This window comes from Benincasa hispida, chromosome 2 (assembly GCF_027475165.1).
Source record: "Benincasa hispida cultivar pf3 chromosome 2, pf3_genome.v1.1, whole genome shotgun sequence".
NCBI classification, from domain to species: Eukaryota; Viridiplantae; Streptophyta; class Magnoliopsida; order Cucurbitales; family Cucurbitaceae; genus Benincasa; species Benincasa hispida.
The window spans coordinates 42,615,469-42,626,416 of NC_143479.1; the positions used below are offsets into that span (position 1 = coordinate 42,615,469).

Here is a 10,948-nt window from a genome sequence, read left to right on the forward strand (position 1 = left end):
ATGAGAGTATCAGATGGGGACTCCCGGGGAAGATCAACGTCTTCTATCGTCAAAGGTCGATCCAAGCTTATCAACAAGCTAGAGGCCAATTCAAGTCGATTAACAAGCCAATGGCCATCCAAGCAAATCAACAAACCAAAGGATGATTCAAACAATCAGCAAACCAAAGATTGATCCGAATAATCAACAAGCCAAAGGTCGATATAAACAATCAACAAGTCAAAGGTCGATCCAAGCTTATTAACAAGCTAGAGGTTGATCCAAGTCGATCAACAACCCGAAGGTCAATCCAAGTCGATCAACAAGCCAGAGGTTAATCCCTACCAATCAACAGGCCAAAAAGCCGATCTAAAACGACCAACAAGCCAGAAGCTGATCCAAGTTGATCAACAAACCTAAGGTCGATCATCCAAGAAAATCGATGCATCCAAAGGTCGATTCTCCAAGAAGATCATCAAACCTAAAGGTCGACCGTCTAGGAAGATCAATAAGATTAAGGATTAAATAACTTGCTTTACTTCTAGAAAATTCAAACATATAATGTTGTGTATATCAAATATACCTTGTTTTCTTCTTCCAACTTTTCAATTCTTGCTTCATTTATGAGACATCCATTTTCAAATTTTTTTTATAGAAACTTTCTTTACTTATGTAAGTTTTGAAAAGAAAATTATTTTGAAAAGTTCATACCTGCATATATGCTTCCATTGGTATTATTATTTTTATTTTTAAAAATAAACTGAATGGTAAAGAGAGGTTTAAAGGTAGATTGGGTCAGCCATTTGTGTAAAATATTAACTTACTAGACTATTCATGTAAATAAAATAGAAAAATTTAGACAATTGTGTAACTAAATCTATCGCTATATATATGAAATCCTTACTTATATCACACTCATTTTTTAGTTGATTTCAAGCTAATTATTAAGAAACGACTTAGAGGATTCAAACCCGAACCCAAAAAAATGGGCTTAAAGCCTACTTGCCAAGAGGTCGAAGACCCAATCACCCATTCACACACACAAAGACAGAAAGAAAGAGGGAGAAGGGGAAAAAAAAGCCTCCGTGAATATTGGAGAACAATGATGAAATTGCATTCCAATTCAGGTTACAGCCTAAAAATCAACTTACAGAAGAAAAACCATGGAAAGAAAGTCAGTAAAGAAAATCTCTAAAAACTACAAATGTACTGTTACTACAAGTCCAAGCTTCCTGTCTCCCTCTGGCTACGATAAGAGAGTGTTAAGAATCAAACGAACACTTACCTGAAATCTATTCTGAAAATCTTTGGAAACAAGAACTTGCCGTTTACCACCTTCGATCGGCGATCACGAGCATTTCCCTATTCAAACATTACATTTTTCAAAAAAAACAATTCTTAATCTTGACAACAAATATCTGCTTAACAGTTTCTTGCTGCAAGTCATTTCTGTATGTAACTCTTTTGCATTTTTAGACAAAGTCATAATTCAGAGCTAAACATGTTCAATCAAAACTCATTCAAACCAATTAGGACATGTTTGGCCCAATGAGCTTGTAACTCTACAGTGAGCCCCTTGACTAAAAAAACATCGATCACATGACTTAGTAACTCCTTACGTTACAAGCTCTACGATTAAACAACTCTCAAGACTTAACAACTCTACTAATTAGAGACATCAAGGGTTTTTCTTTTTTCTTGTCTTTTTCTTTTAAATATTTTGAGTGTATCATCCAAAAAGAGGGGATCGAGGGTTTTCCTTACGAAGCTCACCAAAAGACTCGAGCACAACCTTTGAGTTGGTGTTATTCAAAGACCAACCTTAGCCAACACAGCCGCCCTTGAGGGCTAAAATTTTCAAGTATATGCAATCTCAAAGTCAACTTAATAAACTTCAACAGTAAATAACAAATGTCATATTTAAGATTGAAAAGTTCGTAAGTACTTCACATCAACACAGGATTTTTCTGGCATTTTTTGTATTCAAGACGGTGTATATCATGAATAAACTTACCCCACATATAGCACAATTTTGTTGCTAGCTGCGTGACAAGTCTTGCTTCTGAAGGATTAGAAAATTCACTTTTTGAAGCCTCCTGGATGGCAAGTACAAATTCTTGTCTGTCTTTGGCCGAGAGACCGAGAGAATTGGCTCCATGCATTGTGCTCAAATCAACTATCTATAGTAATTAAATGACAAACAAACCAGTGAAACGAGAAGTTAGCTCCACAACAAACACGAATTGCATAATAATTCAAAGTAACGAAATTTTCCAAAAGAAATAAGCAGATAGAAAAAAATCAACCCATAGCACGGTTTAAAATAGAAGTGGCCTTGAATTCAAAAATGCACCAAGTATTATCTTATTAATAGAATCCTATAAAAATATATCCCATATGTCACAGCTACGAATAAAAAGATGAGGAATCTGATGATTTGGGTTTACCTCCAACTTTGTACAATATCATTATAAATTCTCCTCTTAAATGAAAAAACTGGAATTGCTCATAATCACAGAAAAGATTGAAAATCTTGCCATGTCTAAAGTCATTAATATCAAACATCCAGTTGTGCAGTAACTGGTAATAAATTAATTTACCTAAATTCACGAAGTGGAAAAATTGCTAGCAAAGGCAAGAAAATCAGTGTGATTAAACTTTTTAAGAAAATTTACCTGCTGCAACCATGGTATTATACAACGAATAAATCTTTGCTCAGGGAGGAATGATGCCAAAATGCGAAGGATATTGCTGATAGTTGTAGGTGATAAACATTCAAGAACAGGGCCTGTTTGATCAAGAAGTTCAAACAGAATAACTTCATCACCAGAACGTAAGGCCTCCATGTACGCTGCATCCACATCTCCTTGTCGTAGGTAACCGGACACACATTTAGAAATGGTGTTCTTGCCATCTGAAAATTGTCTAACATTTGCACAGGGAGATGAAGCAAGCACTGCGTTAGTATTTCGCAAGTGGCGGCTACTACTATTTTGCATTCCCTCACCACAATATTTCATAAGTTCCTTCTCGGGAGGATTCTTAACTGAATTGGCCTTTCTCCAAATATCACTTCCATGTTTAGTTGCATTGCTCAGTCGGCTCCTAACAGCAACATTTTCATCCCATATGCTAGAATGTTTAAGCGACAATAATGAAGACTGTCGGCCTGGGATATCTACAGATGGCCTCGGAGTGCATGTAGAAAGCCTAGGAGAATTCAAGCTTTGGTTCTGCTTCTTGAATTTCGAGTTTGAAAGATCAGAACATCTACTCCCATTCAAAAGATCCTGAGATAGTCCATAAACAACGTGTTCTAAACCCACCACCCTTGATTGTATTGCTGACAAGCTATCCATTATGCCGGAAGTGAACTCCTGGAATCAATTTCACAGAGAAGAAACAGCAGATTGGTCTCTATAAGGGAAAAATGAACTAGACTCCCATAAGGAGGACAAAACATATTTCATGTCCAGGATACAGCATAAAACTTTCTTTACGCTCATTTGTGAGGACAATTATGTGCTTATGAATCATTGCAAGTATTCTAAACATTGAAATTGTTGAAGTTGTACTCATTAGATTTCCATCATATAATACTCAGGTTAAGATTCTCAGCTTCCTTAACAAACCATATAGAAGCATAATAATTGACTTTTTAGGAATACTATGGTTGACAGACCAGATGTCAGAACTATTAGATCACAAGCCGATAACTGGACTTTATAAGTAATAGCAAAATAAAATGATATTGTAAATAATTCAAATGGCAATTCAATAGCTAAAACGTTATATAGAGATTACTTAAAGCGTAGACATACACATGTCTACCTCAAAGCCACATCAACCTATCAATTAAAAGTACTTCAAAAAGGTTATCAAACATAATGCTGTCCACTTGTAGCAGGGATGTCTCTTTTGCTCTAATTCTTTATTGGTGCTTTGAGGTAAATGTGGCCAAATGAGGAATAGGACGATATGGAAGGAACGACAAAAAGTACTGAAGAACAACTAAATGTTATTTTTCCAAAGTTTGGCACGGGATTTCTATTTTATGATTTCTAGTTATGAACTATTATAGCTTCAAACGTTGGCCCTCACGTTGAGTGCTTACGTTATACTCACTTAAACCTAGTAGTTAGAGGTCACTGAGATGAAAAAGATAATTAAGCAGAACTCCATACAGTTTATCGGCAGGCAAAGCAACAAAGTATTGAGAACTTCCTTAAAGTTTTACCTTGAATAAATCCATCAAGTTAGACTGCTTGTTTTCAATTTCTAGGAGATGCTTTCGAATGCAAACCATATCATTTGCAATTTCTGACTCACATTCTTGTACAATTTGACAGCTAGACTCTGTGACCACAGAATCAAGACTTCTACGATCCTTCGCCTTTGTTGAGTATATTTGCCCCTCACTAGTAGCCCCGTCATTGACAAATCGCTTATTTCTATCCGTTGACTTGTGCATACTACTATCTTCAAGACTCTCACGGTAAACTGTTCCAAATTCTTGTCCAGGTAAAAAATTGGATACAGAGGAACATTCTTGTTTGTCATCCATTCTGACATAGTCATATTCAATATCTTGCATGTCTGTAGCATCAGTACTCACTCCTTGAAATGTCTTTGTGACAGTACTACCTTCAGATTCTTCAGTGTGAAATCCTGATAAAGACTGATTGTGCTTTTGCGGAACAGCTATTTCAATATGACAATCATTTGCTTTAAAATGTTGTGTATTCTCCAAATAACTTTGACAAGTTTTCCTCATGTTTAGTGGAATTCTCCCTCTGGTAGAGCCCACACCTACTTTCTTAATAACAGCATCCCTCTTTCCATGTTCTACTGAACTAGTAACATCGCTGAAGTCGCCCCCACAAAGGTTTTCTGTGCAAAGCGTCAAACAGAAGTAAATAAAAGGTAAAAGTATAGAGAAACAAAAGGCATAAGAGAAAAAGAAATAGGGAAAAAAAACATGAATACATCATACAAAACAGATCCAAGCAAGAAATAATTGTTAATAGCCACATATTACAATAAAGAAGACCAACACAGAAGCACAAAGGATAACTTGAACTGGTTAACTTAGAAAGATCATTCACCATACCATGGAGCAAGCCAAAACTGAAGAAACCCCACAAGATTTGGTTGATTTAAGCAAATGTGCCCGACACAGTTTGATAAAATATAAAAGGAAAATTAATATGATAAACTTAGAGAAAGAAATCATAAACCATGAGATGTTAGTTTGAGTCGTGGACAAATTTCTACTAATATACCAGGAAATAGTGCAGAAACTAAAATGGAAAGAGTCTTTGCAGTTGTACGAAAATATTGGTATCGAGCATTGACCAACAGACCTTTAATCGATGATCCAGTTTCTGAAGGTTCGGGAGTATCCGGCCCTTGAATGTTATTCCAATACTGGAGGGTCTGGAGTACAATGTCCCTAACTGGTTTCACCTATCAGAAACATAACAATTATAAAACTTATTCCCAAAATGATGTGGAACAGTGGTTGCAGGTTCATTTTATTTAATGTATTTATGTATTGTGTAGAAATTAACCTTGTCAAATCGGCATGATTCAAGGGAGCGAATGCACGAAGCCTTAAAGGACCCCAGGAATGACCCACAGCTTGCAGCAATTTCACCTAACGCAACAGAAGCAGCTTTACGAGTTGTCCAATCACTATTCTTGAGAGCTTCTTGGATGCCCAGAACTGCAGCAGAGAGAACATTTCGATTTGAAGCACCCCCAGCCTGAAATACGAAGTGAAATGGAATCATTTTTTGTGAACTTTAACAACACTTTATAAAAAAAATTGCCCAAGGGAAACAAGCTTAATAGTATACGCACCGTAAAACCCATATAAAGATAATTGGCACTTATTTTTTCTATTCATACTATCATAAATAGAAGGTTGAAATGATGAAAGATTCATTTTGTTTGAACATTATTGTACACGATACATTGAAAAAGAATATTAAAGTGAAAACCTACTAAGATGCAACAAAATCCTTTCTCCTCATTGTTTAAAAGCTAAAGTGAAAACAAAATCCAAGTTTGAGTGAGCCTACACATGAGAATATAGCATGAGAGAAGGAAAAGGAAGTGAAGCAAATAACCTGGAAATCAATCTTAATGATGATATAATTTGGCTCTCACATACTAACCAAACAAAATAAATCAGAGGTGTGCATACGGTTTATAAAGAAAAAGTATACAGAAAGATGAAACATAAAAACCTACAAGCACCTTTTTTTGGTTAGACGCGAAGACAAACAAGAAGTTTGAAGCAAGGTCTTAAAAGGCTATTGTCAAAGAAACTCAAGACATGTGAAAAAAGAACGACCTGAATAATACTTCTATTCAAATCAATCACAGCTGGCTTTGCCATAAAGTGCGGATTCTTAAGTAGCTTTGTGGTTCTTGCCAACATCCGCTGCAAGATTGAAACAGGTGGATCCTGAGTGTTGTCAATAATCCTTGCCAAGCAAAATGCTGAACCTGATTGCATTTGCTTATGTTGTTCCCCCAAGGCTTCAAAAATGGGTTTAACTAAAGTAACAAAAACCTCATCACTCTCATTCCCAGCATTAATCAACTTTGAAGCTAAAATTCCACATGTCTCTATACACGCATCCCTCACAGCAGAATCTGAATCTTTTAGCCGTTTCACAATGCTGCCAACCATTCTACGAAGATGAGGCCTAATAAGACCTTCATGGAATTTGGCTAGTGTACCCATTAGCCGAATGCATTCCTGTCGAACTGCGCTCTTCTGTTCCGAATCTGTGTCCAATATACAGGACAAGAAAGGAGGAATCATATCAGGGGGTATGCACTCAGCTGTTTTTTCAAGCTCATCAAAGCCAATTTGGTAAGTATCTCGATCTGCAAGCTTGTTCAGAGCAAGGACCACTTTCTGTTTCAACTCAAAAACTAACTGTTGAGCAGTAACCTTGGTTGGTGCTCTTCCTTTAACATATCCTTGCGACTTCATCATCTTATATTACCTTCCTATAAAAAAAAACTACTAATTAGACAGTTTTCAACATGAAATTTCCCATTTCTAAGAGGCAAACAAAATCTAAGAAATGCCTCTACATTCCAAAGAACTCGAACTAAAAAAAATCAATCAACAAACACCTAGATATCTCTACATTGGGGAAAAAACGAAATAGAGTAAAATAGCACTTTTCTAACCTTGTAGAGTCCTCAGATTTCTTTCTTCTTCCCCCTGTTTATCACTCTACCGTTTCTCCATCTGCAACTGGATCAAAGAAGCAACAGCAGAAATCCCAGTAAACACACATAACTTTCGGGGGTAAAAGGGATAAAGCACCAATCTTTGATTTCCTTCATTTTTCAAGACCAAAAACACAAACAGAGCGAAGAATGTGGAAGTGGGATTTGGGGAAAACAAAGAAGAGTAAGAGACTTAAGAGGGAGTTGTAGAGAAGAGACAAAGAAATCAACGTCAAAAGGGGATCTACAAAGAGTGGAGTTGAAATTCAAATTTTCAAAAACCGAAAACGGGTTGTTAAAAAAATGGAGGAAAAGGAGGGGTTTTAGACAGCTTGGGGATGTGGGTTTTCTCGGTGGGTAAGTCCAAGAGAAAAGCACGCAGTCAGAGAGGGAGAGAAGAGAGAGTTTTCGCGCTTCCTTTTTGAATTGCAGTCAGAGATGCGGATCCCACTTGCCGGATTCCCTATAGCCCATAGGCTGTAGCCCTTTCCCTCACAAATATATACACAAAACCAAAAATTTTGAACTTTTTGTTCGCAATATTATATAAATATATAATTTACATGCATGAATTTTATTTATTTTTATTTTTTTTCCAAGTACAATTACGAGGTTGACATCAAAATCTTCGACCTCTAAAGAAGAACTTCATGTCAATGATCACTTAGTTTAGTTTACTTTTAACTTATGGATATTATATTTTGTTTAGAAAATATCTCAAAATTTTCAAAAAAAAAAAATTGCAATAATATCGTTTAATTATTTTCAAATTTTTTGAAAAAAATAAATAAAAATACTTTAACTATTAGTATTCAGATTGAAGCCCTAAAGGACTTGTTTGATGACATTTATGTTTCTTGTTTTCTTTTTGTCATTCCCTGTATCTTGTATTTTTGTTTCTTGTTTTCAAAAAAGGGAAAGAAAAACATAAACTTGTTTGATAATTATTCTTGTTTCTCGTTTCTTGTATTTTTTTTCTTTACAATTTTTTCCATATTCTATAGTTTAAATATAATCTAATTATATAAAATAATAAATATATAGCATGCATTAAAATATAAAAAATAATTATCAAATATATAAACTATCAAATACACATAACTCCCGATAGTATTGTTTATATCATTCATATGTTGCTAAAATTTAATTTACAATACTATTTATCACTCGAGTCATGTATTTTAAATTTTAAATGATGTAAACTCAAAATCTAACTCAATTATATTATTATGTAAATATGGTGGTGATAAAAAAATATTAAAATAAACCTAAATGAATATCTTAGTAAACGAAATTTATATATTGTAAAATTATAACTGATTTCATATATAAGAAAAATAAAAAAATAAAAAATTTTAAAAGTATATAAAAAATTCATATTGCAAAATTTAAAATTCAAAATTCAAAAAATATTTATATATACATATTGAAAAGGAAATTATTTTAAATGACAAAACTGCTGAAGATATTTACAAATAATATAAAAATATCACAGTTTATCTATGATAGATTACTATCTATGTCTATCATGACACAAATAAACACAAATACTAGTTTATCGCGGTCTACTACAAATAGACAATGAAATTTTGCTATATTTGTAAATATTTTGGTTTATTTTCATATATTTGAAAACAATCCTATTGAAAACTTGAAATTTGAAAATCTAAATAATATATAAATCTAAATATTTGAAAATTAAAAATTAAATTTGTTATATTTGTAAATATTTTAGTTCATTTTTCTATATTTAAAAATAACTCTATTGATTTGAAATTTAAAAATCTAAATAATGTATAAATCTAAATATTTGAAAATTCAAAATTAAATTTGTTATATTTGTAAATATTTTGGTTCATTTTCCTATATTTGAAAACAACTCTATTGAAAATTTGAAATTTAAAAATTAAAATAATATATAAATCTAATATTTAAAAATTCAAAATTTAAAATTAAATTAACATATAGATATATAAAAAAATACAAATAAAAGAAAGAAATAATGATATAAGAAATATAGGAAATATATATAGAGAGAGAAAGCTACCTCATCGATTAGTCAAGTATACACTTTGAAACATTATAGAAACAATTTTAAATAAAATAAAAACAAAACATGATAAATTATTTTTTGTAGTTCCTCAATTTTGACCCTTTTTTTAGAAATGTTTTCCAAATTTTAGAAACAAAAAATATGAATGGTTATCAAACCAGTTTGTTTCTTAAAAAAGAGAAACAGAAACAAGAAATAGGAAACGAGAATATTATCAAACGGACTCGAAGAGACTGAAAACTCATTTGTACCTTGAGTAATGACTCTCAACTTTCAAAAGTTAGTTTAATGTCGACCTGTATAATTTTTTTTTAAAGATAAGTACATAGATGGAAACAATCTTAGCACCTCATCTGGTTGAATCTATGACCTAACACGTCTCTATTTATAATTTTTTAATTCTATTTTCTTTTATACCCTTTTAATCCCTTATCTAATTTCTTGTTCACTAAAACTTCTTCCAATTTCGTTTTTCCCCTTTTTTACTTCAATAACATAACTTTAAATAAAATAGTAAGAGCTTTCTCGTTTCAAGAGCATGCCCAGCACATAAATATAAAAATAAAAAATAAAAAATATTGACATGCAAATAGTTAATCCCTTTAAGGATCGTTTGGTTCAAGATTTTATAAATATCTGAAGTTAGGATGTTTAGGAATCAAATATGACTGTGTTTAGTTATAAATGATAAATGCTATTAAAATTTTATGAACAAAAATTAAGCTTATATTTAATTTATGAAATCAAGCAAGACAATCTTTTATCATTCAATATATTAATGAAAACTAATTAACTAATTAAGAATCAATAATAGTTTTAATTACAAATATTTAAAAATGTAGTAATTTATAATTAAATGAACCGACTAATATATTTAATGAATGTCATATTAGTTATAATTTAATGTTTAATCATTTTTGTATGTAATTATAATATAAGAAAATATATTTCAGTAAAAAAATATATAATATAAAAAAATGAAAAAATGAAAAAATGATATAAAAATAGGGTAATTGTTTTAAATGATAAACCTACTGAAAATATTTTTAAGTATAGCAAAACGTTACTGTCTATCAATGATAAACCGTGATATGTTGGTCATGTCCTAAACTCGCAGTTTGTAAATGCCGTTAACATATTCTATTTGTCAATAAAAAAGTTGTTGAGTTTTTTATTCAATAAATTGCTATTGATATTACATCCTTCCATGAAAATCCAATAAACGAATCCATGGCTATAACATGAATACTTTAACCTTATGTGGTGACATAAAAATGGATCAAGTTTTAGTATGTAGCCAAAATGGTCTATTAAGTATACGGGTGAGATTGGGCACCTCATCCTAGTGAAACTATTGGATGCGGCCCATTTTGTATACTAATACAAATGACGTGACCCAAAAATCATTCATGTAGAAACATGTGAGTGGGGCATCCTGTGCAATGAGTTTGCATAAGACCAGACCTTGAAATAGTCACTTTTCTTTATAACAATCGTTTACTGTTAAAACTGACTATCTCAAACTTAATGATCTAATGTAACTCGATCTTAATCCTGAGCTAACTATGGACTCCTGTTTATTCGGGATTATCTTTTGATCTGCATAGATGAGAGTAGTCCAACAACACTGTTCAATAAGCCTCCCATTTTAGGGATAAGACC

At 32.5% G+C, this 10,948-nt stretch overlaps 1 protein-coding gene across 2 annotated transcripts; it reads right to left on the minus strand.

The window, feature by feature from the left end:
- Positions 1-1,051: 1,051 nt before the first annotated feature.
- Positions 1,052-7,705, minus strand: LOC120069980 (ARM repeat superfamily protein). Of its 2 annotated transcripts, none has more exons than XM_039021828.2 (8): positions 7,192-7,705; positions 6,338-7,005; positions 5,550-5,744; positions 5,343-5,445; positions 4,217-4,869; positions 2,655-3,356; positions 1,994-2,159; positions 1,052-1,341 (listed from the first exon to the last, which is right to left on the minus strand). In XM_039021828.2, the coding sequence occupies exons 2-8, from the start codon at positions 6,989-6,991 to the stop codon at positions 1,328-1,330; spliced, it is 2,487 nt and encodes an 828-aa protein (XP_038877756.1). In that variant the 5' UTR covers positions 6,992-7,005; positions 7,192-7,705; the 3' UTR covers positions 1,052-1,327. The 2 variants fall into 2 exon arrangements, with proteins under 2 accessions (XP_038877756.1, XP_038877757.1); XM_039021829.2 differs by having other exon boundaries at positions 6,338-7,001; positions 7,192-7,323.
- Positions 7,706-10,948: the final 3,243 nt, after the last annotated feature.

Coding starts and splice junctions, on each gene's coding strand:
- LOC120069980 (XM_039021828.2), bottom strand. CDS start 6,991: ATGATGAAGTCGCAAGGATATGTTAAAGGAAGAGCACCAACCAAGGTT. Junction 5,446..5,549: donor AATCATGCCGATTTGACAAG/GTTAATTTCTAC, acceptor TGTTTCTGATAG/GTGAAACCAGTTAGGGACAT. Junction 2,160..2,654: donor TAATACCATGGTTGCAGCAG/GTAAATTTTCTT, acceptor TAATTACTATAG/ATAGTTGATTTGAGCACAAT.